The sequence below is a fragment of the Epithele typhae genome, assembly GCF_022376455.1.
Source record: "Epithele typhae strain CBS 203.58 chromosome Unknown BXZ73scaffold_52, whole genome shotgun sequence".
Lineage (NCBI taxonomy): Eukaryota > Fungi > Basidiomycota > Agaricomycetes > Polyporales > Epitheliaceae > Epithele > Epithele typhae.
This window is the reverse complement of record NW_025954243.1, coordinates 1-27,217: the sequence shown is the minus strand read 5'-3', so window position 1 is coordinate 27,217 and position 27,217 is coordinate 1. Positions and strand designations below refer to the sequence as shown.

At 59.3% G+C, this 27,217-nt stretch overlaps 10 protein-coding genes across 10 annotated transcripts; 2 read left to right on the top strand and 8 right to left on the bottom strand.

Annotated features, from left to right (window-relative positions):
- Nucleotides 1-961: 961 nt before the first annotated feature.
- Nucleotides 962-3,113, bottom strand: BXZ73DRAFT_91829 (cytochrome P450; the record flags this gene model as incomplete). The annotated part of the gene is made up of 9 exons (XM_048026129.1): nucleotides 962-1,439; nucleotides 1,495-1,698; nucleotides 1,751-1,817; nucleotides 1,884-2,140; nucleotides 2,205-2,386; nucleotides 2,449-2,590; nucleotides 2,676-2,758; nucleotides 2,823-2,920; nucleotides 2,972-3,113. 9 exons carry the CDS (start codon nucleotides 3,111-3,113, stop codon nucleotides 962-964), a joined length of 1,653 nt encoding a protein of 550 aa, XP_047874628.1.
- An 820-nt stretch (nucleotides 3,114-3,933) lies between these two features.
- BXZ73DRAFT_91828 (N-acetyltransferase) lies at nucleotides 3,934-4,934 on the bottom strand (the record flags this gene model as incomplete). The annotated part of the gene is made up of 6 exons (XM_048026128.1): nucleotides 3,934-4,025; nucleotides 4,261-4,303; nucleotides 4,324-4,336; nucleotides 4,357-4,549; nucleotides 4,637-4,743; nucleotides 4,882-4,934. The coding sequence occupies 6 exons, from the start codon at nucleotides 4,932-4,934 to the stop codon at nucleotides 3,934-3,936; spliced, it is 501 nt and encodes a 166-aa protein (XP_047874627.1).
- Nucleotides 4,935-5,269: 335 nt separating this feature from the next.
- Nucleotides 5,270-6,955, bottom strand: BXZ73DRAFT_91827 (galactose mutarotase-like protein; the record flags this gene model as incomplete). The annotated part of the gene is made up of 8 exons (XM_048026127.1): nucleotides 5,270-5,424; nucleotides 5,474-5,584; nucleotides 5,641-5,823; nucleotides 5,882-6,017; nucleotides 6,077-6,157; nucleotides 6,220-6,720; nucleotides 6,769-6,822; nucleotides 6,881-6,955. The coding sequence occupies 8 exons, from the start codon at nucleotides 6,953-6,955 to the stop codon at nucleotides 5,270-5,272; spliced, it is 1,296 nt and encodes a 431-aa protein (XP_047874626.1).
- Nucleotides 6,956-7,284: 329 nt separating this feature from the next.
- On the bottom strand, nucleotides 7,285-11,225 carry BXZ73DRAFT_104466 (uncharacterized protein; the record flags this gene model as incomplete). The annotated part of the gene is made up of 7 exons (XM_048015890.1): nucleotides 7,285-7,608; nucleotides 7,676-8,812; nucleotides 8,867-8,885; nucleotides 9,263-9,324; nucleotides 9,705-10,061; nucleotides 10,120-10,275; nucleotides 10,524-11,225. The coding sequence occupies 7 exons, from the start codon at nucleotides 11,223-11,225 to the stop codon at nucleotides 7,285-7,287; spliced, it is 2,757 nt and encodes a 918-aa protein (XP_047874625.1).
- Nucleotides 11,226-12,159: 934 nt separating this feature from the next.
- On the top strand, nucleotides 12,160-13,394 carry BXZ73DRAFT_104465 (GroES-like protein; the record flags this gene model as incomplete). The annotated part of the gene is made up of 4 exons (XM_048015889.1): nucleotides 12,160-12,425; nucleotides 12,481-12,559; nucleotides 12,614-12,803; nucleotides 12,865-13,394. 4 exons carry the CDS (start codon nucleotides 12,160-12,162, stop codon nucleotides 13,392-13,394), a joined length of 1,065 nt encoding a protein of 354 aa, XP_047874624.1.
- Nucleotides 13,395-15,095: 1,701 nt separating this feature from the next.
- Nucleotides 15,096-16,374, top strand: BXZ73DRAFT_79958 (GroES-like protein; the record flags this gene model as incomplete). The annotated part of the gene is made up of 5 exons (XM_048023192.1): nucleotides 15,096-15,355; nucleotides 15,407-15,485; nucleotides 15,541-15,733; nucleotides 15,792-16,198; nucleotides 16,255-16,374. 5 exons carry the CDS (start codon nucleotides 15,096-15,098, stop codon nucleotides 16,372-16,374), a joined length of 1,059 nt encoding a protein of 352 aa, XP_047874623.1.
- A 111-nt stretch (nucleotides 16,375-16,485) lies between these two features.
- BXZ73DRAFT_104463 (uncharacterized protein) lies at nucleotides 16,486-18,149 on the bottom strand (the record flags this gene model as incomplete). The annotated part of the gene is made up of 3 exons (XM_048015888.1): nucleotides 16,486-16,520; nucleotides 16,578-17,103; nucleotides 17,169-18,149. The coding sequence occupies 3 exons, from the start codon at nucleotides 18,147-18,149 to the stop codon at nucleotides 16,486-16,488; spliced, it is 1,542 nt and encodes a 513-aa protein (XP_047874622.1).
- A 953-nt stretch (nucleotides 18,150-19,102) lies between these two features.
- On the bottom strand, nucleotides 19,103-19,484 carry BXZ73DRAFT_79956 (uncharacterized protein; the record flags this gene model as incomplete). Its single annotated transcript, XM_048023191.1, has 2 exons — nucleotides 19,103-19,386; nucleotides 19,436-19,484. 2 exons carry the CDS (start codon nucleotides 19,482-19,484, stop codon nucleotides 19,103-19,105), a joined length of 333 nt encoding a protein of 110 aa, XP_047874621.1.
- A 169-nt stretch (nucleotides 19,485-19,653) lies between these two features.
- On the bottom strand, nucleotides 19,654-19,943 carry BXZ73DRAFT_51996 (uncharacterized protein; the record flags this gene model as incomplete). The annotated part of the gene is made up of 2 exons (XM_048020730.1): nucleotides 19,654-19,716; nucleotides 19,782-19,943. Coding segments are annotated over 2 exons (225 nt in total), but the record flags the coding sequence as incomplete, so codon positions are not given.
- A 3,724-nt stretch (nucleotides 19,944-23,667) lies between these two features.
- BXZ73DRAFT_79955 (uncharacterized protein) lies at nucleotides 23,668-26,032 on the bottom strand (the record flags this gene model as incomplete). The annotated part of the gene is made up of 7 exons (XM_048023190.1): nucleotides 23,668-23,813; nucleotides 23,902-23,934; nucleotides 24,125-24,163; nucleotides 24,303-24,374; nucleotides 24,461-24,829; nucleotides 25,031-25,442; nucleotides 25,511-26,032. 7 exons carry the CDS (start codon nucleotides 26,030-26,032, stop codon nucleotides 23,668-23,670), a joined length of 1,593 nt encoding a protein of 530 aa, XP_047874619.1.
- Between the last annotated feature and the right edge of the window lie 1,185 nt (nucleotides 26,033-27,217).

The following is a 27,217-nucleotide window of genomic DNA, read 5'->3' as shown; positions in this document are numbered from 1 at the left end:
GTAGAAGCATACTTTATGCGGCCGCATCACACGTTCGAAATGTCCAAACATCCCGACATGAGTGATGCCACGCACCTTCCAGAGTCACGTAAACGCGAATATTTCCGATTCTTATCGGCTCTGACATATTCTCACTTAGTGTTCGCCCATCGATGCACCTCTGAGCGCCGGAAGACTATAAATCTACCGATTTTTGATAGGTCCGTGGGCCCAGCATCCGGATGCGTCCGAAATCAAGGTTATGAACGACCTCCAAGCAGCATTGAGGGCTTTAGGCGTCGTACGGGCGGGCGGGCGGGCGGGCGGAACTGCTGGTCGAGGCGGGGCACTGCGGCTGGAGCCTGGCTCTGTCGGGCCCCGGGATCACACGCAAGTCCGTGGACATCAACAAAAGCTCAGGCCGTCTCACCCAGCGAGTGAATATCGAATCTAGTGCTCCGCACTGTGCACTTGTCCGAGGCCAGTACTACCGTAGCCTGATCGCCGAGGCGTGATCACAACTGCGTTGTCCCTCAATGTTTGTCGGGCGCGCGTGAAACCGAGCGGGATCTATTCCGAAAACACTTGCACTGCTGACGCCACAGGCAACGGTATTTTGACCAGGGTGCACTAAAAAGCACCGCAGCTATGCACGTCCGGCAATCGGGTGTCCCCTGGTGCGAGGATTAGCATGCAGTGCGCCAGGACATGGATGTGACATGAACATACTGACATACCCCACAGCGCCCGTAGTTACGACTGAGAGTGATCAGACGTCGGAGCCCGACAGCAAGGGAAGCCGGAGATAATTATTCCATTCGCGCGGCCCAGAGCTATAGTAAAACCCGTCGCACGTAACAGGAACGCGTCCGTGCCCACAAAAACAGAGAAGACTTGCACAACGAAAGAGAGCTCCGCATGCCAAAGCCACGCGGACGCTCGTACGCGTATGTTTCATAAATACGCATCGGCGACCCAGCGCTCACTTGCGCCCCCGAAGCAGCGAGACCTTGAGCGGCATGCACGGCTCGCCGTCGCCGACGCTCGGGTACTGCACCCCGGCCATGTTCCACTGGACGGGCAGGGCGGTGCTCTCGAACCGGAAGCGCTGGAGGAGCGCGTAGAGGACGACCTTGGCCTCGAGCTGCGCGAACTTGAAGCCGATGCAGCTCTTGCTCCCGCCGATGAACGTCATCAGGTGCGAGTACACGCCCGGGATGCGCGCGGCCTCGACCGCGGCGGGGACGGGCGCGAGCCAGCGCTCCGGCCGCCAGACGTGCGCGTCCGGGCCCCAGGTCGCCGGGTCGCAGTTGCTCGCGAGGTTGTCGATGATGAGCCGCGTCTTGGCCGGGATGGGGACCGCGTCGGCGAGCGTGCCGTCGCGCATCCGGATCGGGGTCGTGAGCGGCATCACGACGTCGGTGGCCGTCTGGCGGAAGAGGGCGGTCACCCCGGGGGAGCTGCGAGCGTGGCCGGTGAGCGGATCGCATGGGAAGGGAGGCGAAGTCGACGTACACGCGGAACGTCTCGCGACAGACGGCCTCGAGCAGGGGAAGCGCCATGAGGTCGTCGAACGAGATCTCGTCGTCGCCGTGCTGCTCGGACGCGCGCGTGATCTCTTCGCGCAGACTTTCCTGCACGTCAGGGTGTTGCGCCAGGAGCTCCAAGATACGCGCGAGCGTGTTCGCGGTGGTGTCCATACCGGCAAGGATCATCGTCCTGTTACACAGTCAGTGCCTCGTGGTACAATCACCACAATGACGTCACGTACGAGACCTGCGCAATAAGCTCGTCGTCCGGCAGCCTATCTTCCTCCGACGCGAGCATGTTCGCGCGAACTGGGAGATAATACGTCAGCGCGTCAGCGACCACCGCCCGCGTGCAAAATCACACAAGCAACTCACGCAGAATGCTCATGACATCCTTCCCCTCGCCGACCTGCTGCTTCAGAGCCTCGTCTCCCCGCGAAAGCGCCGCGCCCTTCTCCTTGAAGATCTCGACTGAGCGCGCGTGCATCACATCTGCGATCTCCGCCAGCCTGCGGACCGTGCCGATCCGAGTGCCGAGGAGCTCCACGAGCTTGCGCTTGAACTGCTTCGAGCCCATCCATTCCGTGTAGGGCAGAATGAGACGGCCGACGAATGTTTTCGCGAGCTCCGGGCTGTGTTCGGGGTTTGAGTTGTAGGGTAAGGGCAGGCGCACGGCGAAGGCGAGAAAGGACGCACAAGAAGTCTTTGACCGCGTTCGCGAACGCGTCCGGGCGGTCGCTCGTGAGCGGGTCGAACGAGTACCCGAGGCCGGCCTGCCCGAGCACCTCGAGCGTCGTGCGGCCCATCCACCCGAGTACGTCGAGTTCGGGGGCCGAGCCGTCCGCGGCCTCAACGCGGCTCGTGATTGCATCGCGCGTCTGATGAACGCGCGCGCAGACGATCGGCTCGGCGCTCCGAAGTGTAAATGTTGATGACGTACCTTGTGAACGACGGAAAAGAAGAGGGGCATCATGTCGCGCAGGTGCTTGGTGGAGAAGACTGGGTTGAGCATCTTGCGCTGCCGTTTGTGCTGGGTGCCCTTGACGGAGAGGAGGCCGGGGCCGAGCATGAGCATTAAGGCCCTGCCGGCGCGCGCGGTGAGCACGCACATACACAGACCCGGGCGCCCGCACCCAGGAAACACGGGGCAAACAGATGTACACTCACTCGCTGGGCTCTTCATAGATGTCGATGTCCTTGATGAAGATAGCGTGCATCGCCTTGGGGTCGGACACGCTGAGCCACTTGCTCTGCGCACCGGAAGCCCGAGAAGGTGTGAGGATGCGCGCAATATGCAGACAGCACAAGACGGACCCCTGCGAGACCTGGGACTGCCCAGACGTGCCCATAGCGTTGGTTCATCTCCCGACGGTACGCCCAAGGTTGGCGCACGAAGAGCCTGCCGAGGTTACCTGAGCAGGAAGGTGGGTATATGCGCGTGATTTCGGATGGGTAGGGCGTACCTCTAAGCCATGAGTCTGGGGCAGGTCCGGGGACGTTGTCGAGGGGAGAACGGGTGGTAACTTTGCGGAAGACGAGGAACGCGGCGCACGCAGCCACCGCGTAGAGCGCCGTCTGGCCGACGGAACCGTCGAAGAGCGCCATGAAATGAAGGGAAAACAGGTGGAGGATGGGGATTGCAGGCGCGGAGGATGACTAGGTATATATATGTGCTGCCAGTGTCAGACCCGACAGTCTCGCACGGACAGTGCAATCGAAGCTCGCCGCTTGTCCTCTCTATTCCCACCAGTTGCCCACAGTCAGCATCATCACACCAAACGCGGGGCTGCCCGGATCGAAAGAAGCACGTACGGAGCAAGTCATCCTGCGCTCATGGCACGCACGACTTGCTGTTCCCGTCCGAGTTCACCTCCGGCCGTGTCCATTCCGGTTCGCCTCCGTGCGGACTTCTACCGCGAGCGCTGCCCGAGCGTTGGAACTTCCCGCGCTGGCGTGGTCGGGCGGGAGTGCGTTGGAAGCAGAAAAGCGGGCGAGTGGCATAAGAAGAGATTATTTGCAGCCGAGCACGTGTGTTCCTTGCCTTTGCACATTTTGGCGCCCAGTTTTTCTGATCAATTATATTCTGTCATAACATATGGCGAGCTACTGCGACAAAAGCCCCACGCCAGCCGAGATGCTCACCAAGCTTGTTGTTGCAGGAACATTCCACTACTACAGGACGTACATGAAGTATCCGCGAGACTTAAATTCTGCGCCAGGGACACTGAAGCAAATCCTCGAGGTCGACATGCTCCATTCGATGTGTAAGAGGCCGGGACCGGAAATCGCAAGTGAATGCGCTTACCCCTGCTTGATACAAGGTGACCACCGCCAAGCGCACCCGATGCCGACGGAAACGAGTGAATTAGAGCGGGGGTTGTACACATCATCATGATCGGTATCACAGAACGCCGAGCGAGTCGGCCTACGAGACCTCGTTCGCGCCAACCACGATATCCCGACCATTCGCGCGGACGGAGCGGCGCATCGGATCTCGTGTAAGAGGCTTTCGCATGTCTGCACGTGGAGGACAAGGTCAGCACCGGAGGTAGGGAGAGATATGGCGATTCAGTCTGTCCCAGTGGGAGACGCCCCGACGGCAACGGACGCCGGCAGAACGGGAGACGGTAGGTCGACACGGCCGACCAGACGAGCAACACCGAAACACAGGAGGGAAGCCAACATGACACCCCGCCTCGAGCCACGCTCCTCTTTCTCCTCCTCCTCCTCCTCGCGAAAAAGCAACACTCACCGAACCCGTCCTCCTCGTCCCGCGGCGCCATCCCCAACCGAGGCTGTCGTAGTACCCCCTCACGCGCCGGTACACGCTGTACCCGAAGCCTCGTACATCCCGATCGCGGCCAGGTTCACGCAGCGGACGTAGAGGTCGACGAACAGGCCCCGGTACACCTCGTCCGACACATGCTCGAGGAAGGCCACCAACCGGCGCGATATCCCAAGCCGCCGGTACTCGGGCGCGACCGTGAGCGCGGTGACGTGCCCGTGCCGCTCCAGGTTTTGGCCCTCCGCCTTGCCGATCACTGTGAGGGGACGAGGGAAGGGAAGGAGAAGGAGATGACGGCGGGATTGAGCATGGAAGGAAGAGAGGAGGAGGGAAGGGAACGCACTGTAGCCCATGAGCCGCCCCTGCGGCGTCGCGCTCACCGCGCACATGTCGGGCCAGCGGGAGAGGTAGGTGAGGTAAAAGGTGATCGCATACTGCGGCGTCACCAGTCTCAGCGTCGTCTCCATATCCTGTCCAAGCTCGAAGGCGCGCCCACCGTCTCTGTCCAGAGGTCAAGGTTTCTGTCCGAGCGTTTGTGAGCGAGTGCCAGCGAAGACGGGAGGATGCGCGTGTGCTGCAGGACCGTACATGTGGTTGAACTTGAACAGGTCTGTCGCCTTGAACGCCCGAATGGTAGTCATCTTGGGCCTGTGCGAGTGTGAGGGAGGGTAATGGAAGGCGCGGTGGGAGGAGAAGTGCAAGGCAAGTCGCGGAGCGGGTGCGGCGGCATGTCGCGCGGGCGTCTACTCAGTTCATTTCCCTTGACGAATCGAACCAACGAAGCGATCCAATCTGCCTGTCCAACCCCGCAAAAGCAGCAGCTACTAGCGTTTCCCTGGTATAGATTGTCTTACATTGTGGATATATGTATACATCCTCTGATACCCGTACAGATCCTCTTCTTCCACTTATATGTGAGTATATACGAGCAACAATTCATAGATCGAGCGCGACGTCCCTCGCTCCAAACCGTGCCTCACGCGGGAGCCTTGTACCAGACGTCCATGCGCGTGAAGTTGTTGTAGAGCTCCCCAGACGCGAGCAGCGTGTCTTCGCCTTCGCCCGTGGGGCCGCGTGTCGCGGGGTTCATCCACGCCGCGAGAGGCGCATGGAACTCCAGGAAAGCAGCCGCTGCATCGCACAGACGTCAGCCTCGCGTTTAGAAGGAGAGCAAAAGGACGCACATCCGGGGGTGTACCCATCCCAACGGAACCGGAGCCGCCGTGGATCTTCTTCCGCGCAGTCTTCTCAGGATCCGAGAAGTTGTTCGAGTAGAACTGCACGCCGGGCTCTGCGGGTGGAAGTGGATGAGTACTCCCTCGAGCGCGCGAGTACACAAGCACGTACGGTTCGTCGCGAAGCTGATCCGGAGCCCGCTCTTGCCGCCTGTGAGCGAGACGACCTCCGCGGCCGCCGGGCCGTCCCGCGCCATCGCCGCACCCACGAGATCGACCTCAGGCGTGATCTCCGACACAGGTACGACGCTCGGCGGAGGGGGCGCAGCGCGCTGCGCGAAGACGTAGAATTCGTCTGTGCGCGGATGGGCTTCAGCGGGGGATGCGCATGAACGTAGAGAGGACGTGCATACCGTAGCCGTTCTCGGGGAACGCCTCGCCGATGCGCCCGGTCGACTTCTCTGCGTGCGCGTGGTGCGTGCCCGTCGCCGCGAGGAGATTGCCCGTCGACAGTAAGGAGTGCTTGTCGATCTCAACGGTGTGATCGGCCTGCGACGGCCCGCGTGGGGTTGGTCGGAGGACACACGACCTCAAGCTGATGCACGCACCTTGATAGAGATCGTGTGGTCCTTCACGCTCATCGTCTCCGGGCCTTCTTGAAGGGACGCGTCGAGGTTGAAGCCCCAGTGCTGTCCACGAGCGCGCATCGGTCGGCATATGCACCACACGCAGAGGAAGAGGGAGTGCGCACCTGAGTCAAGTTGACTGGAGTGACCTTCCCGTCGTCCAGCAGCTTCGCTCGATACACGACGATGACGCTCCCCAGATTCCACTCCTTCGTGCCGTCCGCGGTCTGCGCCGGGGCGCCTTCAGGCTGCGCGAGCGCGACAAGCGTCTCGCAAAGGAGCGTGCCTGGGAAGCCCTCCTCGCCGTCCTCGGAGATCCGCTTGAAGATCATCGACGACGGCGCGCGAGTCTGGAGCGTCGCGAGCTCGGCGGGGGTGAATAGCTCCGAAGCCGAGGGGTCGACGAGGGGCTCCCATGGGTACTGGTCGAAGCCCTTGACGCCGCCGTGGAGAGAGACCGTCGGTTTCTCGTTCGCCTGCGGGGTGACGGTGGACTTGAACCCGTTGCGCTCGAGCTCGAAGGTGCCGACGGGGAGACGGTTCGAGTAGCGGCCGATGATGGTGTTTGTGTACTTCTGGGTCTGATGGCCGGTGGGGTCCTCGGGGCCTATGAGGATGTCGTGCGTCTAGAGAATGTGAGACGGGTCCGTCGAGAGAGATGGGACATGTCCGACCTTGCCATCTGCTTGTACGAACAGGCGATGGAAGGTGAGCCCGGCCGGGAGGACCTGCGGAAGAACGCAAATCAGAGTGGTGCATACATGCACTTGAATCATAGTCGCGCACCTCGAGGGCGAGCGACGGGGTGAGGGAGGGGAGGGTGAGGAGGATGGGCGTGAACGCAGGGTCAGACGCAGCCATGGAGGTGGGTGGGAGGACGAGGACGAGGAAGGACGGAGGACAAGGAGCAATTGACCGGTCTCCATATGCATCTTATCATATCCCCGAGGTTCTGCAGCAAGGCACTCTGCTCAGCTGACATCATCGATCGTCCGGTACGGCTCCCGGGCCCTCATCCGGCGTCTCGCGTTCGATTCCTGCTCTGTGCACTTTGAGCACCTTTGCCTTGTCTCAACGAGATACATCCAGTAAGCACTACAACTACAAGACCACATTCTCGAACAAACTGTTTCAAGTGTCCCCCGCTCCGAGAGCTTGCAAGGTTGTTTGCTTTGGCTGCTCCTTCGACTTCACCCCTTGAACTCCGACAGCCTGTCCATCAAATGCACCGTGAACGCCGCGCCAGTCTCGAATTCCCTGTTCTCCGGTCCGCGGCGCAGAAACACTGGCTCCCGCCCGCACAGTCCCCGCATCGCGAGCTCAAGCGTCTCCAGTGTCGGGATCGCTGAAAAGAGACGCTGCGCGAGGGCGTCGAAGTCGAGCGCCCTGAAGAACCGCTCAGCGCGAGAGGACACGGGCGCGGCCAGGGAGCCCGGCGGCGTGAGCGAGCAATAAAGCGCGAGCGCGAGCACACGCAGGCGCGGAAGCCCGCTGATGCCGGTGACCCAGCTGTTCTGGAGGTACGTACGGCGGATGAGCGGACGGATCCAGACGCGGAAGAACTTGGAAGGAGGAACTGACCACCATCGCGGGTCCATCGATGAGATCCGATGGGAGAGCGCTCCCGAGGCGCATCACAGTCTCGAAGCACTCGACCTGCTCCACGCACGGCTTGCGCAACATCTCCGTCAGGCCGGGCGTGAAGAGGTTGCCTTCGTACTGCAAGAGGGCGAAGTGGACCGGCCGTGTGCGCTTCAGGATGCGTCGGAGAGAGCGGATGTGCATCTTCGGGCCGGAGATGTGGACGCCGTGGATGTGGCAGGTCGGGCTGAGGATGTACAGATCGTCGAGGCCGGAGGTGACGGACTTCAGCGACCTCCAGGAGCCCTTCTGCGTCTGCTCCATGACGTTCATCTCGTGCTGGTCGTCGAGCTCGTCGCGGTCGCTGATCCAGTTGTTGTTCGTGCCCGTGTCGAGGTGTTCGAGGTTAGGGAACGCGCGCGCGACGGCAACTGTGCTAATCGAGTCGATCACGACGTTGCTGAGCTCGAGGTCCGTGACGCATGGATAGACTTCCTTAAAGTTGTTGTTCCCGTCGAATCGCTGGAGCTGGGCACGGTTCGTCTTCAACCTTTTGAGTGAGGACTGGAAGTTTTTGACCACAAGGATCGCATTCCGAGCATCCTCTTCCGCGTGCATGTTCTCGTGGTTGGTGTGATCGAACTTAGGGGTCGGCATCCATTCGAGGTTGGCGACCTTGACTTTCGACTGGAAGTTATGCAGCATCTTTGATCCGAGGATGCCCATCAGACCGAAACGGAGATCTTCGAGCGTGGAAAGGCGCGAAAACGTATCTGAGAGGAACGGGTGGGACGTGAGCAGAGACTCGAGGCAGCGGGCGTGAAGCTTCTTCATGGACACTTTATCAGCATGTTTCGTCAAGAGACCATCTAGGCGCTGTGCGGTCGACCGCTGGAGGGGATCCATCTCCAGGCAGATACCCTTAAGGAACGGAATTCGGTAGCCTCCATGAGCGTCGAGGAAGTGGATGAGCGAGTCCAGGTCCCGGCTTCGGTACAGGTCGACAATGTCTGTGTTCAGGAGGTATTTCGCTCCTTGATAGTTGAGAGACTTGTTTGCTCGCATGAGACAAGAAATGGTCTTGTTATCGGAGATCATCATGACATCCAAGAGGACGTCTTCAACTAGAGACGGCATCTGTACAGTATCAGTTCTTACTATATAGCTTCAGAGTGGACAGACGTTGCTCACTATTGGGTCGGCGGGGGGACTGTGGGCGTTTTCGGTGGTACCAGCGCGGTGAGGATTGGATGGTCTCAGAAGAAGAAATGCTATAGATCCTGTGCTGAACGTCAGACGTGGGATCATATACGAGGGAGACAGACAGGCCACGTTGCGTCTCGGCGAGTCGTCGGGAAAAGTGCTAGCATGCTACCATGAGCGGTCCGACGACAGAGTTTGGACTGATAAGCGTCCATGTTTACCAAACCCAATCCTAACAATGGACGGGATCGCGGACGAGGAGCGTTCGTTCAAATCGCTACCATCTACCGAACTTGTGCGACCTGATACCAGGGCCGTCTCTATGCATCGCCACGCTGAACGAAGAGCTCACCTATTCACCGCCAGAGTGCAGCAGATACGCACAATTGCTGGGTTTCAAGGAAGGGTATCGAGTCTGGGTCGAAGAAATCTGACGACGCGTGGGTCTGGGTCAGTAAGGCTCACGTTGAGTGATTATCCAATACGGTCCCACGGTGCAAAACTGGCAATCTCACCTCTCAATGGTGACTTGAAGAGATGGAGCACGCGGCGGCAACTCAAGGGTGTCGTTTGGTACTCTGTCCGGTCCATCTTCATCCCACGAGAGCCCGGTGTCATAGTCGATAGTCCGTCCAATGTCCGACATAAGTACACGCGGTTCCCTCACAGGTTCGGACGCGAGGCTTACTCTGCTCATGCGCTCATGCTCAACTTTCAACCCCGCACGTAACGGCACTTCTCCGAGTAGATGTCTACAAGAAAGAAAGTCAGCCGCTGGATAAAACCGGGGATAGGACCATCTCCTCACCGTCAAGATCGGACGTACAAAACGCCTCCTCTGCGCGAGCCGCAGCGCCCGCTCCCCGTCTTCGCGCCAGAGCTCAACCAACCACCGCGACGCGCCGTGGCCGTGGTCGTCGCCGCGCTCGACGCGCCACCACCGCGTTGACCGCATGCCCTTCGACTGGCGCCACCCATCCGATATCCCCACCACGCGCAGTGTGGGGATGGCCGCGGCGAGCCTCCCGGGGAACGCGGCGAACGCGCGGAGGCGCTGGCGCTCCGCGTCCCGCTCGGGCAACTCTGGGCGCTCCACGTCCTCCTTCCACTCAAACAATTCTGGGTCCGCCTTGAGATGGAGGCAGACGAGCGGGAGGCGGGCGAGCTCCAGCACGAGCGCATCCTGGTGTGTGGGGGATATCGGTGAGCAAGGGGCGTAGTACTCGAATCAGGAGCGCGACCCACCAGGGGAGTCCATACCCCTCGTCGTCGGCGTCGTCGGCGTTGAATGACTCCACATGAAGCACAAGCGCACGCAGGCGCGGGGCGCCCGCGGCGACCTCTTGCCAGAGAGTTCCCGTGGGGTCAGAGAGCTTGGTGCCCCACGTCATCGATATCTCCAGTCAGAGGGAATGCGGCTTGAGCACGTCGAGGATGCGCGTGAGTCGGTACACGGATCCGCCCTGTGTGGACGAGATACCGTCCGTCGTGAGCTCCCACGGCGTGGAGAATCGAACGTGTGTGGCGCGCAAGGTTTTTCCAGCAACGAGACAATGAGGTCTCTGGCCCGCATGCGCGGAGCCGTGAGGGTGAGTCGAGGGATCGGCGAGGGGCGCCATCTCGGTCGGGAGTCGTGAGGGTCCACTTGGCGAGGATAGTCGACACCAAGGTCCAGGGAGGTGACGTCGGGACAGAGATAGATCATGTCAGTCACAGGCTCGGTGACCCAGGTGAGGGTGAGCTGCCGGATGGAGGTGAATGGCGGGTACCCGGTGACGTCGGTAGCGGTGGTCGGCTTGAGAAACGCTAGAATGAGAGCATACAGGCGAGGGAAGGATCCGATGGCGGAGATGAGGGAGGGGAGGTATTCGCAAACGTTTGATTTCTCTTCATAGCCTAGACAGAGGCTTGTGAGATTGGGAGAGGGGATACTTTGGATCATCTGCAACATTTTGTCCTCGACACAACCGCAAGAGAGCTCCCGCAGCTCCCGCAGCCCTGCGAGAGCCATAGAAAGACGCGGGTCGTTATATAGGAGAGACAGATAGGATACCTCGAGGGAACGGATGTTCGTCGTTGCGAACAAGACATCGGCGAGTGTAGGTGGCTTGTCGAAGTTGACACGGATCACCATCTCACGAACATAATGAGCGTTGGTGCCGATATTCTCATGCCACCGGGATACGAAGAAATCCCGATCTATCAGAAGGATTTTCCAGATTCTTGGAGAGGAGATCACATGGAAGTGTTTGCAGGTGAGCGACAAGGCGCAGAGATCTCGCCTCTCGAGATAGGAGAGGATGATGAGCAGAACATCATCGTCGAGACGATCTATGGGAGATTCCATGGAGGAAACCTGGAGATGAATGGATTGTTACGTTTGAATGAACAACGCCCACAAGATAGCACTTGCCCTGGAGTCTTGACTTGGAGAATGACGAGCACCGTCGAAGGCCCGGGTTTGACAAGTGTGCAAAGTCGCACTCGAAATTAGGAGCATCCACCTGTTAAAAATGGACAACCTTCGTTAGATTACATGCACGTAAACTGTTTTTGATGGTGTGTTACCTGTGGACTCTACGTCGTGGTGGGACGTGACGAAGCAGAAACAGGAGGCGGTTGCAGCTTATCTCGGCGCCAAGGTTGGTATAGATTAGATTAGATGAAGTTGACCTCCATCACTGACGGAATATCCATGGAGTCAGGTGGTTTTGTCCTTCAGACGTTGTCCAGGTCTACTATGAAGACTCTATTGGCGAGCGACATGCTCTCGAAGATCCACCCGTTCTCGACGGGTACTTGCACTGAGGCTGTCAGCCTCACACTGCAAGCCCCACAGGACCTCCGGAGCTGACTGAACAACCTGTGCCAAGTTCCAACTATCTTCTCACGTACGCCAGTCGGGACGCGGGAGCGTCACTACTTACGGGCCCATTCTTAGTGGTTTAAAGAAGCAAGGCCTTGTCGAAAAGGACACTAGCCTAGGCGCCGCTCCGCGACAGGCGGAATTCCGCGATGCAGCGGAGTGACGGTCTACTAGTGGATCAACTGCTCGACATCCGAGTGGATCAAGAGCCACTCCGCAACGCCTTCTCACTCTCCTGCGTTTACCAGTGTGGGTCCCGCATTTTGCGAATGTGCACTGACCCACTCTTCCCATGAGCCGTCGCAGCCGGCGAGAGCAGTATTAAAGGGCCTGACAGCGCTCTCGATCCATCCAACATCCTCGTCCCCCTCTTCTCCCCCCAAGCCACCTACTACTCATCTCGACTACGGCAACCATGGTCCCTCAGACGCAGAAGGCTCTCGTTGTCCCAGAGCTCAAGGCTCCCTGGGAGCTCCGCTCGGACCAGCCCATTCCGGAGCCTGGCGCAAACGAAGTTCGAATGAAGGTGATGGCGACGTCCCTCAACCTGGCGGACTGGAAGGTCCAAATGGGCTTGATCCCGTTCGTAAAGACGTACCCCTTCATCGGCGGCCTCGATGCTGCCGGCTTTGTCGACGAGGTCGGGGAGAACGTCAAGAACGTCGTGAAGGGCGACAGAATGTACGCATGCGTATTCTGACCTGACTTTTTCTTTCGTGCTGATCGCTCTCACCAGCATGTGCCAAGGCGGGTGGGACCCGAAGCACGCGACGTTCCAGGAGTACTTCTTGACCCCCGCGGACCTAGTCATCAAGGTCAGCCTTCCCGTTCTCGTACTTACTTCCGTGCACTCACTAACAGCCGCGTAGATGCCCGAAAATTTGTCCTTTGACGAGGCGACGACCATCCCCCTCGTCCTCGCGACCGCCGTCGTGCCCATGTGGAGCAAGTCGGAGATGGGCCACACCGGCATGCCCGCACCCTGGGAGGACGGCGGCGACAACTTCAAAGGCCAGCCCGCGCTCATCACCGGAGGCTCGTCTTCCGTCGGGCAAATGGGTACGTCCCCGGCATCGTAGTAGCGCGTCGTCCCCCTGACGCTGACCGTGCGCTCCGGCAGCCATCCAACTCGCGCGCATGCAAGGCTTCTCCCCGATCATCACGACCTCCTCCCCCAAGCACACCGAGCACCTCCAGTCCCTCGGCGCGACCCACGTCCTCGACCGCGCGCTCTCCGAAGCCGACGCCCTCGCCGCGATCCGCACCATCACCGGGAACGCGGGCGTGCCCTTCGCGTACGACGCGATCGGGGCGCCGCAGACGACGCGCGTGTGCTACGCGGCGCTCGCGGACGGGGGCGCGGCGGCGCTCATGGCGATGTCGCTCGCGTGCATCGAGGACCTGAAGCGCGAGGGCGACGGGAAGCGCACCGTGCACCCGTACGGGTCGTTCGAGATGCGCGGGGCGCGGGAGCTCGGGCGCGAGGTCGCGGCACGGTTGCCTGGGTGGATCGCGGAGGGCGCGATCAGGCCGACGCGGTTTGAGGTGCTCCGTGGGGGGTTAAATGGGGTTGTGGAGGGACTGGAGAGGATGGCGCGGAACGAGGTGAGCGGGATGAAGCTGGTCGTGCACCCTCCGGAGACGACTTGAGCTCGGAGTAGTCGGGAAGTGGTAATTTAAGAGTGACGGTACAACGAGTAGTGTGAAAGAATGCGCTCGACTCACAAACCCCGCATCAATCCTGCGCTGCCCCCGATCCCCCACTTCGCCGTTGATAGCGCGGGCTGCGTCTCGCAGAACTGCCACCGCGCGCGCGTCCTCGAGCGCCACCTGACCCGCCCTCGTCGGCTCGCGCTGGGAGCTGCTTGTGTGTTATGTGAGCTCTGTGCGAGAGAGCGCTTTGGCCATGACCTTGCCGACGACTTCGTCTTCGATGGGAGCGCCGGACGAGTGAAGGCAAGCTCGGATGGGACGTCTTGCTCGCGCTGGCGGGTGTCGGAAGAGTGTGGGAGAGCCTTGATGGAGGCTTTTGAGCGTAAAGACGTCGTGGGGGCGGCGGTAGAGGTGCTCGCCACCGACAGGAAGGATGACGAGGATGGGAAGGAGGGCATGATTGCTTTGTTCTGGGCGACGATAACGAGTAACAAATGCAGAGGCGTAGGTGGACGCAATGGGGATGCTCACGAACAGCTACTCACAGATGCCCTTTATAACACCAGACGGACCCCTTCCGGCCGTACCGACCGCTACAAACCCATCTGGCCAGGCTGCGCGTCGTGCACAGCGCAAATTTACTCGGCGGGGCGGCGGCACGCGGTCCGCGCGGCTGAGTAGCAGGTCTTCAGAAGGTGAGACATGGTCGTACGCACTGACCGGGCATGTCTCGAGCTTGTCTGCTGCGGTCCGCTCGGAGCCCACTTGATGTTGAAATTGGAGTAAGCCAAGTAATGCACCTCAAATCTTAATAGCTTCACCTTTGGACGCAGAGGAGAAAAAAAGCAATGTGCCAATGAGGAAAGAGGAGGAGGAGGAGGTTGAGCGAGCGACGAGCGCGCAGGCCGTTTGAAGATGACGTGATACTCTCTCACGCCGCGACGGCGAGTCGGGCCACGCCAATGCCCCCACCAGCGACCACCGCGATATCCAGCTCTCGCTATGAACCCGTGGCCAGTCCCACTCAGCAGTCGACGTAGCCACCGCGCAGTTTGTCATGGTGCTGGGGTGACTGCTCGGAGTCCGCAGAGGGGCACCACAGCCACGTCTATCCACTGTTCTCGTGAGCCTTGCCATCCTGAGATCTGCCAACATCGGTGAATATCGTCGGTAGCTGGTATGTTGAATCCTCTTCATCGCTGAAGTGGTCATCAATTGTACTTTTCCTTCCAGCACTTCTCGATACGTTGACCTACGCCTTGGTCGGAGTAGATGTGGGCTCCTGAACTCCCGCTGACTCCCGACCTGACATGGCATTTCATTCCACCTATCAGACGAGGGGTCAATTTCAACATGTACGTGCGCTTTAATTACCCCCGAGTGATCTTGGAGTTGTATGGAACTATTTTTGCGCATGTGCGGCCAGTGGGTTCATCGCCGACCCGCTATTGCCAATAGCCCCCTCTGCGCACCGGCATGTGGCACTCACCTACGGACGTATGCGGGGCAGACTGAGTCACCTCGTAACCACCACCAATCGCAGCGGCATTCTGCGATCCACCTCGTACACCGCTGCAGAACAGTGGCCTATATAACGTTTAGGCGCACAATGGTGTATAAGAGAGGTGCGTCGGCTGTCGAGAGTATTGCACCTCGCAACTCAACATTTGACGCACCGTCAGCCTCCCCATTCACCACATGTCTCTTCTCACTCAGAAGGCTCTGGTTCACTACTCCAAAGGCGGCGACTTTGTCGTCGGTGACGTACCGATTCCCGTCCCTGGTCCGCATGAGGTGCTCGTCAAGGTCATGGCCGTCGCTCTTAACCCGGTCGACTGGATGAACCAGGCGGAGGCGTACTTCACGCCTTCGTACCCCTTCATCGCTGGGATGGATGGCGCAGGGATCGTTGAACATGTTGGGGCCGCCGTTACGACCCTTGTCAAGGGAGACAAGATGTACGTGCGTCTCGGATGCCGCTCTGATTCGCTGCTGATCCCCACCTCCAGTTTGTTCCAGGGCGACTTCAACAATGATCACGGGACTTTCCAGCAGTTCTGCCTCGTCCCAGCCGAGATCGCTGCCAAGGTGCCTTCCACCTCTATATCGATCTATCGCCTCACGGCTAACCTAGCTCCTGCAGATACCGGAGGGGATCACCTTCGAGCAAGCGGCGACGATCCCGCTGGGACTCGGGACCGCCTTTTGCGGCCTCTGGAACCACGACCCTGCTGCAAAGTCTATCGACTTCCCAGCACCATGGGAGGAGGGCGGCGCGAAGTTCAAAGGGAAGCCCGCCCTCATCCTTGGAGGGGCGTCATCTGTGGGCCAGTACGGTGCGCATTCAGTCCTCGGTTTCTACATCCTCGCGCTCACTGCTCGTTGTGTACCTAGCCATCCAGCTGGCGAAGCTCGCCGGCTTCTCGCCCATCGTCACGTCCGCGTCGCCCCGCAACGCCAAGATGCTGAGGGCCATTGGAGCAACGCACGTCTTCGACCGGGCGCTCTCTAACGACGATGCGCTCGCCATGATCCGGACCGCCACCGCGGGCGAAGCCGTCACGTTCGCGTACGACGCCGTCTCACGCACGGAGACCGCTTCGTTGGCGTACGACGCGCTTGCGTCTGACGGCGCGCTGCTGCTAGTCCTGCCAGATGTGCTCCCCGCGGACAAGCGCGCGAATGGTGACACGAAGAAGGTGGTGTCGGTGTATGGCGTAGTGCACCCACCGGAGAACCGCAAGATCGGTGTAGAGGTGTTTAGCCGTGTCACCGGATGGCTGGAGACCGGCGTGTTGGTGGTGCGTGGTGTTCAGCTGCGACGATGGGTGTATACCAACTCTTTCGATGCACGCAGCCCAACAAAGTCGAGCTCCTACCGGGAGGCCTGAGCGGAATTCCTGATGGTCTTCGGCGGATGAAGGAGAACAAGGTCAGCGGAATGAAGCTGGTAGCGCTCCCTCAGGAAACGGCGTGAAGGCATGGTAGTATGGGCTCGGGCAGCCTTGTATGTATACATAAAGCGATGTCTTCAAATTGGGAGATCTTGCCTTTCATTGTACACAGACCGGAGAAAGAAATGATAACCCTACGGTTCGTAGCGCCAACTATCACGGAACATTCCTGTACGTTGGGGTCGGCATCAGTTCCTTGAACCCACATAGTCTCGGAAGCACTCACCAGTGAGATCGCCCGGCTGGAAGTCCTCACCCTCGATCACATCGCGCGCCCACTCGCCCTTCTCCTTCCAGATCTCGATCGCCCGTCTCTCTTCGCCCTCTCCCTCGACCCACCACCACCGCTCGTTCCGAAGCCCCGCCGTCTCGTCCTCCCGCCGCCTCAGTTCGCGCAGATGCTCGTCGACCTGCGCACTCATCTCTCCCCACTCCTCGTCGACCGCGTCCTGCGCCTGGATCGCTGCGCAGACATCCGGCTTCAAGTACTTCCAAAACTCCTCCGGCCGCCCGCTCCGTCGATCCCACTCCCGCAGAACCGTCTTGCACGGTCCAAGCGAGAACACCCGCAGGTGCGGCAGGGCGCGTGGGAGTGCGTCTGGGAGCGCGCGGAGGGTGTCGACCCGGCGAACCTCCTGGGTGCGGCATCTGTTCACGCCCGCCATGCTGAGTGGGCCATACGTTTTGGGAGTGTTCACGCGAAACGAAAAGTGCGTGAGGGGGAGAGGGCGGAGTACGTCTAGAAGCACGTTCTGCAACGGCATCCAAGTGTGAGCGGAACATCAACAGGAGTCGACACGTCGCCGCGAGCGCTCACCACAAAGTCCTCGGTCAACGAGCTGTCGCGCAACCACAACAGCAACGACCGCAGCTGGGGAAGCGTCTTAGCCAGTCTCTTCCACGCGTGATTGATTTGACCTCGCTCGGAGTCGAAATGGTAGACGGTGTCGATCAAACGCAGGCATGACGGTCGGGTCTCGCTGAGGATGGAGAGGAAATGTTTGTGGTTGTACAGGTGCGCATAGTGCATCGTCACTTTGCTCGCGCGTCCAAAGCGGCCCGTACAAGAGCTCGGCAACGGGATACAGCAGTCAAGCTCGTGGATGGACGGCCAGACATCTTCGGTGAGCGGTGGGAGATGCGCAAGGTCACTGTCTTCTTGATCACTGTCCTCTTGATAATCAACGTGCCAATCTATCTTGAGCGTGGTCAGGTTGGGGCAGTACGCGACGATATTTGCGGTCGCGTTGCAGATGAGGTTGTCGATGATCATGTGCCGAAGAGAAGAGAGCATAGGGATGATGCGCATGGTGGTAGAGCGTGGAGGAATATCTATATCAGGACAGGTCAAGGAGAGGGCGAATAATGAGGGGAGAGCGGCGAGTGTCGATAGGAGTGCAAAAGCTTGTGAAACATCCCACGACTCGACATCTTCAGGGTCTTGCGCAAACCAGAGAGTGACGGTAGTGAGGTTGGGAGCGGCTAGAATGGCAGGGAGGCTCGGTAGGGTCGCTCGAAAAAATTCTTGGAGTTCAATCTCTGTGAGCTGTACCAGGTTGGGGATACATTCGACGAGGCGTGGGTATTGCTCTATGAGCCCACTGGAGTAGTCGCACTGGAGTGACCGGAGGTTCAAAAACGAGGGTAAGACTTCGACGAGTGACCGGGCTATCTCGTATTCGTTCTCGGAAAGGTCACACGAAACAGTGAGGCTGCGAACGTAGCGCCTCCGTGGGACACCCAGGTACTTGTCGTGTCCGAGGATGTACTCCCATCGAGACGTCTCGGAGTTTCCCATATTGAAAGGACAACTTGCGTCGTGAAGAGTGTTGGGTGTGGCTAAGCAGTATGCATATCTGGAAGTGCAAGCCACCGCGCGCGCGTCTTCGGGGTGGAGAAAGGAAATAATGAGGAGGAGGATGTCGTCATTGACGGACAACATGCTTTTCAAGTGTTCCAGAGTCGTGCTTCAAGGATGATCTTATCAGCGGTTATACCTAGAAGAAGGCAATATCAACATACACCAACCGCCTTCAATGGGATCGAGTCGATCAGGGAGGGATTGTCCAACAGCTGAGGCAGATCAAGAGAAGGAGCACTCTGTGGAAGACGTGGCATTTTCAAGCCTAACGGCACGTGATTTGATCTCCATTGATAATCATTTGATACTCTGAGAGTCTGCAGTACCTCTCTCTCGATGCACACGGGTTGCATGTAGACAGACAGTGTCCATTGTCTCGAGAAAACCGGTCCACAACGACTATTCGGAGTACTGTGCCACACAGCCGCTGAATTGGTGCTGGTTCCGCGTCGCAGACAAAGATCGCACACGCGCACTGGGAGGTATCTGGAACGATTACCGGGAAGTCGTGGTAGAGAACTGGTTGCGAGCCGCACGGAAGTAAACCGGCCTTGTAAGACGTACATCAGGCGATCTAGGCGTTGTGCCACTTCAAACCGCCCCAGCCACGCGCTCCGCCTCGGCGTAATCGAGGTTGAGTGCCACCCCCACGCGACCCCGCGAGGAACGAGTCCAGCACCGATCACAGCTGACTCGGACAAAGCCGGCGCGAACAGTCGTCGTCACGACTGTCCGTCGCGAGCAAACCCTGCAAGAGTGTGTGCTGGCGCTGCAGCTGATACCCACATGAAAAAAAGTCAACAAGCATAGAGGAGACGACGTACTACACCCCACTGGGTCCCCTTCACGCCCTCCTTGCAGACGCGCGCACTCGACAAGCGCGGCGAGCATCAAGCGCCCGCAAGCTCGCGCAGGTATCTCTTCGTCGGCGAGTTCTGCACCTCCTTGATGACCTCGCTCATGTCCTCCGTGCGCGTGGTGCATGTTGCGGGCCGTACCGGCTCCGCCCCGTGCCAGTGGATGATGTGCCGCGCGTCACCGCTGATCGACGCGAACCTCATTGACGAGAACTTGAGAGCCTCGGTGCGAGCACCGTGGCCGTGGCCGTGGAGAGAGGCCGCCGCCGCCACAAGCCGGGCTTTAACTATCTGTTCGAGGTCGGGCGCGATCATTCCTGGATGGGCGTGAAGAGGCGTGAACGAGGAAATGCAAGGAAGGCGTACCGAGACGACTGCGAACACAGCTGGTCATGGCGCGTTCAGGTAGGTCCATGGTGCTGGCGACGCCGATTCATCGATGAGGACGACGCTGCGGATTGATCAACGTTGTGGTCGCTGAAGAAGTTCGAGACGCTCACCATGCGTGCCCGACCCGATGCCCGCTCATAAAGTGCCGCCAGAGGTGTCGCAAAGTTTCCTTCGAGCCAATTTGCATGTATCCCTCAGAACGTACGCTCAGGAATGTTCAGGCTGTTGATCTCGATATACAAGAATGGATTGACTTCCTATGCGCGCACATGAGGGCTCATTAGAAGCCTTTAAATCACCTACTTCCCAGTCCCCAGGACACCAGAAATGTCTGTCTCGCTCTTAGCCGGCGCACACCGCACGAAACAAGAAGGAACTCACAGATGCACCCGCCGCTCCCATCCTCGAACAGCTTCTCAACCGCTTTCAACACCCGCCCATACTCGGTCTCGCGACAAGGGAGCGGGAGCTCGGGCGCACCGCCAGCACCGTCTTCTTCCGCCGCCCGAGCGTCACCTTCGAGTGTGGGGTCCGATGCGCGAGCGACGCTCAGTCGACCCGTCGCCGGCGCGGTGTCCGTGGGGTCTTCGGCGTGCAAGGAGTGCGTGGGGCCGCGCCGCGTTTGCGAGGCGAGGGCATCCGCGGAGCGTCGTCGTCGTCTTCGTTCCCTTCGTCTTCGGAGGACGAAGAGGGGTCTTGGGGACCTTGGAAGTCGTCCATGGAGTTCGACGCCTCGGACTTGGCGTCGGACACGGGTGGGGAGAGGCGAAGACGCTTGCGTCTGGAGAGGATGACGCGGAGCAACGTCAGCGGGATGAAGCTGGTCGTGTAGAGGATGGGAAGGAGAGCATGATTGCGATGTTCTGGGCAACAATCACAGGTAGCGAATTCAGAGGCTTAGGTGGACGATGTGGGGATGTGCATGATGAAGAGCGACAACTACTCACAGATGCCCTTCATAGCACCAGGCAGGAACCTTCCGGCCGCACCGACCACAACCAACCCATCTGGCCAGGCTGCGCGTCGTGCACAGCGCAAATTGACTCGAAGAGACAGCGGCGTGCAGTACGCATGCACTTGTTCAAGGCCCAGAGATGCGCACCACTCAAACGCGAGGTCTTGTCTCGAACTTGTATGCTGGGAGATGCTGCGACTTAGCCGCGGCCGGTCTCACTTGATGTCGACATTGGAAGTCTTGCTTTTTCGATCGCCATCGTTGGCCGCGGAACAGAGAACAAGCAAGCGTTGTAATCGCAGCGAGACAGGCTTGTGCCAGTGAGGAGCTTAGAGGAGTTAAGCGAGCGACGGGCGGGCAGGCAATTCGAAGGTCACGCGATGGCCACAATGGCGAGTCGGGACCCCCAGGACCCGGGCAACTCCACCAGAGGTATGTCCGGCGTTGTCTTATCAAAGTGTCCATAAAAGGCAACGAGGTATGTCCGAGTTATCTTAGCAGACGCCCCATATCGGGATAGACGCCCATAATGTATGTCCGGACTTATCCTATGCGAGGGGACCGAACGCCGGCGCTTATGGGCGGTCTCAGCTTTCCACCATCCTGCACGCAACCTGCACGTCCTAATTAGCAACGTCGACTCACTCAGGGCGCACACCGGAGATTGGTCCCAAATGAGAACTTGCTCGAGTGGCTAAAGCAGCTGCTGGTGAGCCACCCCAGATGTCTCTTCGCGAGGCTTCGCAGCGCATGCGCGTCGCGCAGGCCCTCTCGGATCGCCGCAGATGTGATGACCAGAGAGAAATTCGACCGCAAGAAACGGTGGCAGACTAATACGCGAATCATGCGAGTGGTGGTCGGAAAGGATGAAGGTACGTGTTGGTCATTGCAGATATGCACGGAGTCGAGAAGTGGAGGCTATTGACACGACTCATCAACGACAGCTTCACCCGCCAGTGTCAGGTCGCGCCGTTCCGCATGCCTCACGCTCGCATGGGGAGGGTAAGCGCAGCCGACTGTGGAGGATGCGCCAACGAGGCCCCTCGTTTTCGCGGCACCGGTTCTCGAGACATCTTTTCGGCTTCAACCTCGACTTCTACTCGCCTTGTCGCTCTCTACTCCATCCTCCTCTTCCAAGAATCCCAAAGCGCACATATCATGGTCTTGCTTGTGGTCGTCCGCCTAGTGGCTCTCAGTGCGCACCTTTCTTTATCCTGCACACCCACGACCCCGCTCTGACCTATCCTTATATACTGCGACTTCTCCGTGCTTTCCATCGCTACTGGTGCGCTCACGGTGATCACCCTTTCAACCATATACGTCCACCTCCCCGATATCCTTTATCCACACGTATAGGGGCTCATCATTGACTCGTTCCGCACCAGCACCTTCATGTCACTCGTCGTGTCCGAGTCCTTGTGGATCTGTACGCTCTGTAAGCCCCTGCGTTCAGCGCCCTCATCCCACAGATCCTCCCTAGGGAATGGCACGGGTCGGGTACGGGTAACCGGAGCGTACCCTTACCCGACCCGCGACGTACCCGTACCCTTGTCTGCGGGTACGGGTTTGGGCGTCTACCCTACCCTCTATTGCGGGTACGGGTGACCCGCGGGTCCAGGCGAGGCTTTAGTACTATGAGAGACTTTGTCTAAGCAGTCCATCTCGTGTTAAGTAGTTCAATATATTGGGGTAGTATGCGCAAGAACCCGTACATTGACATGTGTGTTGCACACACGGGCTAACCTGCGGGGGAAAGGTGTACTTGGCGGCCGGTGACGATACTTGCTGGTCGAGCCACACGCACGCAGCAATGTAGTGGCGGCGACATCGGACTAGCATGGGGTGTGCGCGTCGATGCGTGTTGCGTGGGGGATTGTTAGCGAAAATGCGCAGGTGTGTCCGTGAGGTGGTTGTGCGAGTGCGTTAATGACTGAACGGTCGGAGCGTCGCGCAGACTGGCGGAGGCGCAATCGCAGCCAGGTGGTTCGGTACGAGGCGCGCCGCGCGGCACGCGGATCAGCGTCGCGCACAGCGTGAGTGCATATCTAGACTCTACCAACGTCAATACTCGAAAACACACAGATCAGACACAGGATCTGAGGCAGGGACATGAGAAACACGGTGGAAGAGGCTCAAGAGAGTGTGTGTATGAGTGGATGAGGCCCGGCGCCCTAGACAGAGGGAACGGGGACGAAGAAAGTGGGTACAGGAGTAAAAAATGGACAAAAAATAGAGCAAAAGATGACTCAAGATGTATGAGGAGGTCTACGGGGTGCAATCGCAAGCGGAAGCACCGCGGGTGGTCACCAGGTGCGCGCAGTGAAGACCGCGAGAGTGCACGGAAGGCGCCGTGTGCGTCGCGTCTTACCGAGTATGCTACCGCGGATGTCCTAGGGTACTCGCGGGCGAATCTTGATATGTGCGCGAGGCGAAATGGTCGAGATGTAAGGGCCAGAGCGTGGGTGCTAGCGTGGTCTAGGCTGTTTGTAGAGCGGCGACTCCGCATGCGTAGTATCACCGCTCAGCTGCAGGCTGTCAGTCCACCACCACCACCTCCGCATTTTAGCCTTCTGTGATACGCCTCGTGTTCCATCGCCCTCAATGCGCTGCTCACTTCTCTTCGCTGACCCGACACTCTCAGCCCCGCCGACGCGTCTTTCGTCCTAGTCCCGCCGGCGGCTCCGAGTCGTCCGGACTCCGCCGCCTTCTCCGCGTTGGGTTGACTCCCCGCGGCGCGAGCTCAATGAGCTCGCATCCCCCTTTGCGCACCTCACGTGGTTCGAATCTCATCACTGACTCTGGAGTCTGCGGGTACGGGTCAGGGTGCGGGTCAAGCACGGGTACACGGAGCTGTACCCTTACCCGACCCGCACGGGTACGTACCCGTGACCCGCGCGGGTTACCCGTACCCGTGCTATTCCCTAATCCTCCCGACGCTCGAGGTCTAGCACAACACATGTGGGCGCGGCGCATGCAAGCGTTCCGCCGCACGCCAAGCCCAGCTTCAAAGGCGGGTATGGGTATGGCTGCGATACCTACTGCCGCCCGTACTGACATGTCGGTGACGACGGCGCGAGATCGCGCCGCTCGTACAGCGAGCTCGGCGACGCCTCGAGTCAAGGGCAGCGCCCGGGCGTACGCTAGCTACACCTCGCCCCCGCAGCACCAACCCCGGTGGCCGACCCGCGAGCCATTATTTGGCGAGGACGAGGACGGTACGACCGCCTCCCCACGCTCGGCCTGTGGACCGGCACTACCAGTACCTCCTGGTCTCGCCGCTCGCCCATTCCGTGCGTCTGCGCTTCCACTTGGCGCACATAACACGCGGTTTTCTATGGAAGGTGTACACGTTTGCGTGGGTGACGGTGCGGGTCATGTTGAAATGACCCTCGGGGCACCCTGGTGAACCCGAGCAGTGGCAGTAGCACGGTGTAGTACCAGTTGTATCATTCCCTGCATCTGTAGGTTTGTGTATTACGAGACATACGTATTGTACCCATGTACCATACATTCAAATATGCTGCACAATAACGACTCAGAGTGCCGGTGGGCTCTACAAGGGCTTGAACACTCGGGGAAAATGTGCGCGGCGAGCATGACGTCATTGGTCACGTGGTAAGGCGCCTAACAGACGTATGTCCGAGTTATCTTAGCGCCGAATGACAAGTTATCTTAGGCGAGGGCGATTTTCGCGGGTCGACTGGACATACCTTTGGTGGAGTTGCCCGGGTCCTGGACCCCCACCAGCGCTGAGCACCACGTGCAGCGACGACCACGTTCTCAGGTACATGCGAACGCGCGCGCTCCGCCGCCTCCTCCTCAAACGCACGCGCCCCGCGCAGCTCGCCCTCACGCAGCTCGAGGGGAACTCTTCACGCCCGCGCTCACGGAATGCTGCGCAAACCGGCGCGGCGCGCGTCGAGTGCTTGGAGATCCCGGTCATGTACGGATGGGTGCACCCTGCCGGCAGACGCAATCGGCGCCCCCGCGATAGGAGTGAGTCCCGCGCGCCCGCGCTGCTCCCCGAGTCATGGCTGCGTGCTGACGTCGTCGGCCATCGCGCATATATAGGAGAGCTAGATCAATGCAATCCGCGGGCTGCGGCGCTTCCCGGTGCTCAGCATCGCGCTTCACGGCGCGTTCCTCCAGTTCACGCGAAGCGGTCCACACCAGCTCGCGAGCCGTCCGCCCCGGACGATTCTTCGCCGCGCTCAACCTCAGCGCGCTCGCGCGGCGGTTCGAGAGATGACAGTGCGGACGCTGAACAGCCGGATGCCGGAGTTCGAGCTGGGACGTTGGGGTTTGTCCACTCGGCGAACTGATCTGAGGAGACGATTCGCTCTGAGGGTTGAAGTTACGACAGACACGCGCGCACGCGAGAACGAGTTGAGACCTATTGACGATGACGTCACTCCCTATGCAGGTCGTAGCGCCAGCTATCAGAAAACATTCCTGGAAGTACATGTGAGATACTCCTGAATACACTGTGCGGGAGAGACACTCACCAGTGAGATCCCCGGCTGGAAGTCCACGCTCTCGATCACATCGCGCGCCCACTCGCCCTTCTCCTTCCAAATCTCGATCGCCCGTCTCTCTTCGCACTCTCCCTCACCCACCACCACCGCTCGTTCCGAAGCCCCGCCGTCCGTCCGCTCGTTGCCTCAGTTCGCGCAGATGCTCGTCAACCTGAGAACTCATCTCTCCCCACTCCTCGTCGACCGCGTCCTGCGCCTCGATCGCTGCGTAGAAACCCGACTCCCGTAATTGCACCGACCGCCCGCCGCGTCGATCCGTACTTTTCAGAATCGTCTTGCACCCAAGAAGCGAGAACACCCGCAGGTGCGGCAGGGCGCGTGGGAGGATGTCTGGGAGTGCGCGGAGGGTGTCGACCCGGCGCACTTCGTCGGTACGCCTTTTGTTCTCGTTAGCCATGATGATTCTATAAGTAACCTTTACTACCGGTCCTTCGGGAGCGTGGAGTGAAAGGTGCGCGAGGGGGAGAGGGCGGAGCGCGTCTAGAAGCATGTTCTGTAACAGCATCCAAGTGTGAGCGCTGGACCGTCGACAAAAATTGACACGCCGCCGCGAGGGCTCACCACAAATTCAACGGTTAAATCGAAGTGATATAAACCCAACACCAATGACCGTAGCTGCGGAAGCGTGTTCGCCACTTCCTTCCATGCGTACTTGACGAGATCTTGCTCCGTCTCGAACTGGTCCATGGACGGCCACGGGTCCAGGAGGTTGCATCTGAGGTTCATCAAGCGCAGGAAGAACGGTCGGGTCTTTCTGAGGATGGGGAGGTAGTGTTCGTGGTGGTCCAGGTGCGCATCGTGGATCGTCACTTTGCCCGCGCGTCCAAGACAGTCCGTGAACGAAGTTGACCACCGCCTCGAGCAGTCAAGCTCGTGGATGGACGGCCAGGCGTCTTTGGTGAGCAGCGAGAGATGCGCAGGGTCGTCCTCTTCCGTTTCAACTGATTTACGAACTTTAATCTGGCAACCCAACTCGAGCGTCGTCAGGTTTGGGCAGTACGCGACGATGTTTGCGGACGCCTCCGGGACGAGGAGCTTGATGAACATGTGGCGAAGAGATGAGAGCATAGGAATGGTGCGCATGGTGGTAGAGCGTGGCGGAATGCCTATGGCAGGACAGATCAAGGAGAGGGTGGATAATGAGGGGAGAGCGGCGAGTGTCGTTAGGAGTGCAAAACCTTGTGAAACATCCCAGTATTTGTTATCTTCATGGTCTTTCAGAAACGAGATAGTGACAGTAGTGAGGTGGGGAGCGGCGAGAACGGCAGGGAGGCTCGGTAGGGTCGCCGGAAAAAATCCCGGAGTTCAATCTCTGTGAGCTGTACCAGGTTGGGGATACATTCGACGAAGCGTGGGTGTTGCTCTATCAGCCTGCTGGAGTGCCGCAATGGAGTGACCGGAGGTTTGAAAAGGAGGGTAAGGCTTCTAAGAGGGAGGCCATCTCGGTTTCGTCTTTGGGATAGGTCCAAACGCAGAGCGCTCGAAGGTAGCGCCTTCGGGGAACACCCAGGTACTTGTCGTGTCCGAGGATGTACTCCCATCGAGACGTCTCGGAGTCTTCCCTATTGTAAGGATAACTTGCGTCGTGAAGAGTGCTGGGTGTCGCCAAGCAGTATGCATATTTCGACATGCAAGCCACCGCGCGCGCGTCTTTGCGGGAAAGGAAGGAACAGATGAGGAGGAGGACGTCGTCATCGATGGACAGCACGCTCTTCACGTTTTCCATCGTACTTCAAGGATGGTCTCATCAGCAGTTATACTTAGTAGGGAGGCAATATAAACATACGCCAACAGCGACTAGAAGATCGTCAACGGTATTGAGTCGATCAGGCAGATTGTCTAACAGCTGAGGAGGATCAAGAGACGGAGCACTAGTATTTGGAGCGCGCGGCTTGAGCTCAACGGCACGTGATTTGAATTGATAATCATATCTGGGGACATGCTGTATCTCTAGGAAAACCGGTCTACGCGCGTACGACGACCATTCGGAGTACTGTCCCACACAGCCGCCGAATTGGTGCTGGTCCCGCGTCGTAGATAAAGAGGACACACGGGCACTGGGGCACATCTGGAACGATTACGGGGTACCGAAACGACTGCGAACACGGCCGGTCCTCCATTCATGACGCGTTCGAGTAGGTCCATGGTGTTGGTAACGGCGAGCATCACGAGTGTCAAGCCGGCGAGAGTCGGCCACTTGAAGTTGCAAACGATGTCATGGTTTGATTTGTCCACGAGGATGACGCTACGGGTGGGTCAACGTTGTGG